We start from the raw sequence: 7567 nt of genomic DNA on the forward strand, positions 1-7567 counted from the left end.
ATATATATATATATATATATATATATACATATACATATATATACATATACATATACATATATTTATATTTATATATTAGGATTACTTCTTCGAGCAGTTCCATGTGGCAATTACAGGGTGTGGAAAAAGTCGAAATCAAGTGTTGCGCAAGCTTTAAAAAAAAGAAGTGATAATGTTACTGAATCATAAGTAGGCGCCTTGCTCTGTTATTCAGATTTCTTTTCAAACAATGACAGCAGCAACAAGATCACATGACTATGTCATAGTTGAATTCTCTCGCGGCTCACACTTTGGCCAGATGACGGAGCGATGGTAACACACACACACCTCTCCTCTCCTGGATTCAGTCTCAGACACTATCGCACCTTTATTATAGTCGTCATTATACATTAGCTACATATATATGAAATTTAGCCTCTGCATTTAAGCCATCCCTAGCACATTGGGAGCAGTGGGCTGCTGAGAAGCGGTTAGGGGTTCTGTGTCTGGCTCAGTGACACTTAGGGCACAAGACACGTAGCAGCCAAGGATGGAACCAACCTTGCGGTTACCAGATGACCCGACAAGTCATTACACAACAGCATCCAAACCCTCAGTCATTTCAGCAGGTTCTGCTTTTGTCCCTTCCACGAAACTGCTGTCAGCTGAGAGGCAGCAGTCTGAGCAGAGCCTCAAACATATAACCACACCTCGCTGGGGCTGAGGCCTCTGAGGCTGTTGGTCATGAAGACAGCATGAAGCATGACCAGGAACGTTCTCCTTTTCAGTAACACATGACAAATGTACACAGAACCATATCCTGGGCGAACTTTCTCCCCAAAGAACCTGACACCGAGGAGTTTCACCAGAAGAGCACATGAGGAGAGGCTGCATACTGTCCCTTAATGACAATGGTTCATCTAAAGACCTTCACCAGACTCTGATTACACAATATCCATGGCAGATGCATGATGGGATAAAGAGGAAGGGCTGGAAAGTCCTTAACACTTAATTGACACAAAAGTTTTATTCTAAAAATGACGTTTTTTTTCCATTTAGTTTGAGTATTCATTTTATACAGAACAAATGCTTATTTGTTTGTTAAAACGGCATTTAAAAAGGTTCCAACCTTAGGACTGGGCTCGGGGCTAACAGTGGGAGAAAAGGTTAATGGCGGGCTTCAGTCTCACTCCTGTGAGACACCAAATCAATTGCTCGTCTCCATCCCTTCTGACCGTCCACCGGCTTCCCTCGTCCTCCCTCTCTCTCCGTCTCTCCCAGGTGTTACCGTAGAGTGAGGGGGAGCCACCTGAGGCCTGCACCTGAGCGCTAATTGCCGCATCAGCAGTCTCTATGGTAGCAAAAGGTAAACAATGAGCCGGGTAATGTGTCGCCATGGTGATAAACACAGAGCAGCTCTTAGGAGTTGTAAAAGAGGCCGTTTACCTTAACAGCTTGTTGGGGGGGACTGATTACATGGGCGCTTGTGTGATGTACAGCTGGATGTAACAGAACACCGACCAGAGCCTAAAATGCTTTCGTGTGATTGGCTCATATTCAGAGGGTCTATAATGGCCTCTTTAATAAATAAATACAACGTAACCAAAACGAGGAGAGCTAGTTAACGTTAGCGGTTAGCGGCCGGTGGGCAGCACAGTCGAGCTAACGGCAAACGTTAACGGAGGTTCCATTAATTTACATTACGATGCGTTCAAGCTCTGTTCGGTAACAATTTATATTGGGCAATGGTAAATCATAACTTTATAATGACGTATTCAAAACGTACTCTTGAAAAATATAGTTTTTGGCGAGAAACTTGAATAAATCCAGTTGTTTGAAGGAGATGTTGTCTGCAGCAATATAGAATAGATATTTGTGTTTTTATGTAAATAACAACTATAGGTGGCAATAACAAAGTAGAAGGATGACGGTTTACACTGACGTCGGGTATCGGATTCAAGTTCAGATATCGGTCTCTGGAAGGAAAAGATGGTATCGGAATATCTCCAATGCTGATTTCAAATAAATGACTAACCATTGCCAACATTTGCCACACTGCAATTGTTAAAATGAATATTGAGCTTGCTGTTAATATTGTACCAAGTTCTTTCCCAACCACCCTCAATCTCTCCCCCCAACTCAGTCTGCGATGAACAAATGCACACAAGGCAACATACCACCACACTGGTGCTTGGAGTTACTCAGGAGCGCTGTTACACAAGTTTCTGCCTCAACTTTGGGGTCTGTTTTGCCAAAACACTTCAAAAAGAAATTGGGGGGTTGGGAGGCAATATTCCAAAAATAAACTCAGACTCACAAAGAGTATGTGGTCAATTTAAAAGAAAAAAAGTCACAAATTTACTCGAAAAAAACGTGTGGGTTATTTTGGCCCAGGGACCACATCGCTTTACTTGTCGAGTTTGGATCAACCTCATCTCACCACAGACGCTGCCGCTTTACGCCTGCAGTGGATGACCTAAGTAAACTAAACTCTGCCATCAGCTTTAGCAATAAGGAAACACTCATGATTTTAGCCTAACCCCAAACCTAAACAGAATTTACGAGAATAAAGTGGTAGATTTACGGAAAAAAAACTCAAATTTACGGGAAAAAGACTTGAATAGTTCCTGAGATTATTAAATCATTAACTTGCGAGAACATGAATATAATTAATTAGTCCATATTATGTATTACGCCTGCTGTGGATGATCAATTAGCAATATTATCAGCATCTGCATTGTGTAGAGACACTGACGTGAATGGGGCCTAATCAGAAGAAAACAGCATAATGATTTGTTTCTTCTCATAAATCGGCTGCTTTAATCTCAGAGAACGTCAGCTGTTCTCTCTGCAGCCGGCGTCTGCACTCTGCCAAAGACTGTTCATGAGCTGGTGGAGTGTTTCTGCGCCTCCGACAACTCCACAGTTGACACGATGACACAAATTCTGAATGGAGGCAATCAGCACCTATTATAAAAACAGTTCCATGTGTTGAAGTATAAACAGCACCTCTGTTTGATTGTAAACAGAGACACATTTGCTATTTGGATAGATTCAAATAGCAAATGTTGTCCAACAGGATCGATTATTGAGCACTGGCGGACAGACGTGTGACGTCTTTTGACCGATGCATTTGAGCTTTGAGATTCTGAGGAACACATTTTTCAAACAAAGACATATTCTTACTTATGCAAACAAGAAGGATACCATCTCCGTCTGTTTGTACTGTGAGCAACCTCAAACACAATGTTATGCAAGTCCCGTAACCTCCACCGAGCTAAATACCATTTTCTTATAGTCTGATCAAACACTTTGTCCTGTGCGGCAGAGTGCAAGCAGAGCGGTCTCCCCTGAGGCCGCACCCTCTTCTGGGCTTAACCCCTTAGTGGACAAGGTCTTCCCTTAAAGAGCAGGACTTCATCGCAGCAAACAGCTAGGATTTGAGTGCATTGCCAGTGTAAAAATGATTCGTGGTGGTAATTAATTAACAGCGATGCCATGGGGCTGAGAATCTCAAGGTCACACCCACAATATGACACAACAGCCTTATTTTAGGCCATTAGAACAACGGTTTCACCGTACAGGTGACTCAGCGATATCTGTAACCGAAGGCGACGACATACCGCTAACAAATGCCCAGTCATTATTTACAAAGCAAGAGTCAGGTTTGTACTGTGTTTATTCTCTGAAATTATTTGTTGAGCGATTGATTCGTCTATCGCCCAAAAAATGAATCTGTGTCTGTTTTTTTTTAGGGATGCACTGATACCGATATCAGGCCGACACTGACTCAAATCGCTGGATCGGGTATTTGTAACAATAGGGCTGATCTATTCGATTGAGTTCTATATTTATATACTATATATATAAATATATATACATATACATTTATAATTCATGTTTCAGTTTTAACCAATATGTTGCTGCACTATAAGCGTGTGTCGAGTGTAAGCCTTACACTTGAATTGTAATTCGTGTTCTTTCAAAGTTTTTCTTCCACTGGGTTGCTGGTGTGCGATTCATTATTTTAATAATAAGTAACAATTTATATCCATGTATTCATTTTATTTTGTACTCATTTGTTACATTTTGATCTACAAAGTTAGGAAAGCAATGTTTGACTGAGTGAAGCCTGGTGTCGCCTTGCACATAAAAGAAAAGCTCCCAGCCACTCGCACACAGTGACGCACACAGCGTATTAATTCAACACTGGTATTGGGTCGGTTCTCGGTGTTGGACGATGCCCAAAGCCCAGGTATCGAAATCCATATTGGAACTGGAAAAAGTCAAATCTGTGCATCTCTAACTATCATCAAGCAAAAACACCAAACATACCCTCGTCCCACCTTCTCAAACGACAAGATTTGCTGGTTTTCTTCAATAGTCGATGAATAATTTTTCGGGTTTTGGACTAATTTCAAAGAGTAAATAAATAATTGATCAATCAATGCCGCTGTATCAATGATGCATCACAAGGAAAACCACAAAAGGAAAACCACAAAAGGCAAAGCTGCTTTGTCTCTTTTAAATAAACATGAAGGCGTTCGCTCTGTAACTGACCTTTCTGTTGGATGCGATCCAAGCACAAATGAAACCCATTTAAAGTCACACTGACACAAAGTTCACACATTGCTGCTCCTGCACTCCTTATTTATGCTGCATGGTGGAAATGCCATTCACTGTTACGCAGTCCAATGATTAAGAATCCATCAAGAAGAAAATGTGGGGTAGGTGTACCATTTGTTAATGGGACATTTTATCCTTGTGTGTGTGTGTGTGTGTGTGTGTGTGTGTGTGTGTGTGTGACCGTGCAATTAAGCTCCCAATGGCTCCATGAACCCCCTGCTTCCGGTGCCCCTTGTTTACACACTCATCCTCCATACAGTTGATACATTCACACATATGTGTGTTTGTGTATGTATCTAAAAGCAGACGGACAAAAAAAAAGGAGTCCAAAAGTTTTTTTTTTAGTAGTGGAGTGACTGAAGCGTGACGCTCCATTAAGGATTTATAAAAAGACAAGAGGAAAATGGCTTTTGTTACTGCAATTGTGTCGACTTTGTGTGCCGATACGCAACCGACAGGCGGGAACACACACACACACACACACAAGTGAGAGTGGGCTCTGGGAAAGCCATGTAAATGTCAACTCTGTTGGCGAGAGATTTATGCAAACTGTCTGGGTTTGTCCCTCCTCGCGCACAGAGAATAGAGGCCGTGTGGAGTCCGCGAAAATCTTTGGTTGATTAGACAATTTAAAAAAAAAATTGTAATTATTTTTTTTTCTCCAAACATGAATCTGTCCATTATTTTAATAGTTCAGTATTGTATGAAAGATAACATGTATCTTTATACATGGCAGTGGCGGTGATAGGCTATCACTCATTTTTCATTTCCACATTTATGTTTAAAATGAAAACATCAATTTGAATAGCTTGTATGCATGATTATCATGCAATTGACAATGTTCATATATGCATTGCTATCAGCTGACAAGGTATGTTTATAAATGGCAGTGGCATGGCCACCCTACTCACTGTACCTTGCACATGTTTAAAATAAAAACATGAATATATGAACCTGTGTAATACTTGAATAGCTTAGTATTGAATGCACAATAAAGAGGTACAGTATACACGGTACTCGGCCCATTTAATATAAAACACAATTTTATACAATGTATATAGTCAGCGGTCCCTGCTCCATCTCTCTATCAGTTTGGGGGTCCTTGGCCTGAAAAACATTGAAGACCCCTGCCCTAAAGAAATGACCCAAGCATCGAAACAGATACCCTGGCCCTGTATGTCTTTTTCCATTAACTCCTCATTCCCTCCCCTAAAATCAACACTCCAGGAGGAGGAGGAGGGAGTTCCTTTTCTCTCTCTGTCCCACAGAAACGCCCAGTAAAGTCAAGCTGGGGGACACCTGTTGTTCCTCACAGAGCCATCGGGCCCTCTCGGCTTTCAAACCCCACCGATGGGAGCAGGTCCTGGCTGTCAAGTGTGTTGTTTGCTCAGTGTGAGAAATATTTAGCTCAGAGGGCAACATTCTTCCTCTAATTTGACTATTTAAAAGAAGATTGTAAAAAAAAAAAAAAAAAAAAAAAAAAGTCTTAGTTAGTTTTTACCGTCGACATTTAAACACAGGAAGGCGTGTGGCACTGCGTGCAAACATGATGATTATTCTCTAATAATTAGGTCTTTAAATGGTGTCATTTTGTGCCACTCTGGAGACTGAAGCTGCTTAAGTAGGAGAAAAGATTCCAACAACGAGAAACCTTCTACCAAGATAATGAGTTACTGTATGTAGTGTAATTAAAGAAAAATTAAGACCCCTGTCAGTTTCTAACACTTATAAGACACAACGCAGGCAACACCCTGACGACCCTCCTAGCAGAAGGTTTTTCTTCTTCTTTGATTTGTGCTCTGAGGTCAGTAATGTCAGCCCCCCCCCTCTATTCTACCTGTGCCTCGTCGGCGCCGCTGTCTCTGTCCAGCTCCCCGATGTAGTACTGCTCCATCCACAGCCGGGCGTTCTCGGAGTGCCGGTGCGGGGGACCTTCCATCTCCCGGATAACGTCCTTGCCTGACCGCCCAAGTATCAGCGCCTCACCGCCGGGGTGCATCCGCAAGAAAGAGGTCACGTCGTACACCCGGGTCCCCAGCAGCACCCAGCAGGAGTCCTTGGTCCTGTGGCGGGCCACCTCCCTCTCCGTGAAGAACAGCGGAGACGTGGACGGCGACATACTGACAGTGGACTTGCAAGACTGGCGTCCACTTGAACCGAACAACTGAACACAGGAAGGGGAGCACAGAGACCTCCTCGGAGGGCCAAAGACCTGACTGCTCGCCTGACAGTTCAACTTCTCCGTTGGCACTAAAACTCCCAACTATCCACGAGGGGCGGGGTCTGTGAGGCGTTCAACCACTCCGAAAAGATCGTAGATACGACTGTATTGACAGTCACAGCAGCCTACAGTTGCTTCGAAACCTGAAACGTCTAAATAATATTGCCTCCCTGGAGGGTCGCTCTTGTTGTGTAAACACAGATTAGCTGTCTCGAACACTATCATCCACCTCAAAGCTGTCAAAGGACGAGTTTTATGTAAGACTATCATGGGTACCCGATTCATACATGTTCCATGAATGCAGCATCACATCCAGACGCACCTGTTGCTTTGAAAAAAACAACTCTCGGAGCGACAGTGAAGATACTCCAAACCTCAAGTCTGCTTTGAAAAGCAAACTGATAACAATTTAGAATTTAATGGTATTCTATAAACAAATGAACATGTCTCAATGTGGATTATTCAAATTTACGTTCAAATAAAGAGTATCATAAAACACAACAACTGTCATGTAGCCTGTCATCACTTCCTGATCAGTAAGATAAGATATATGCCCTTAGGGGGAGGAATTTAAGGTCTAAAATAAAAATTCGGATACATCTAAATAAAGATCTCAATTAAAATAACCCTGACCTTTATAGCAGTTCCTCAACACAAACTCATTTTGCGCACTCTGAACACTGACGGGTTCGTGTCTTCTCCAAAACTAAAATGTTCCTTTTACAGACAGAGTTACTTAGT

The 7567-nt window shown here is 42.2% G+C and overlaps 1 protein-coding gene across 1 annotated transcript in view; it reads right to left on the minus strand.

Annotated features, from left to right (window-relative positions):
* Nucleotides 1-6843, minus strand: part of fa2h (fatty acid 2-hydroxylase) — a 23727-nt gene extending 16884 nt beyond the window's left edge. Inside the window, 1 exon segment of the mRNA XM_031875654.1 lies at nt 6443-6843. Within this exon segment, the coding sequence (XP_031731514.1) occupies nt 6443-6724 (282 nt within the window). The 5' untranslated portion in view covers nt 6725-6843.
* Between the last annotated feature and the right edge of the window lie 724 nt (nt 6844-7567).

Source organism: Anarrhichthys ocellatus, unplaced genomic scaffold (assembly GCF_004355925.1).
Source record: "Anarrhichthys ocellatus isolate YVR2014 unplaced genomic scaffold, GSC_Weel_1.0 scaffold93, whole genome shotgun sequence".
NCBI lineage: Eukaryota > Metazoa > Chordata > Actinopteri > Perciformes > Anarhichadidae > Anarrhichthys > Anarrhichthys ocellatus.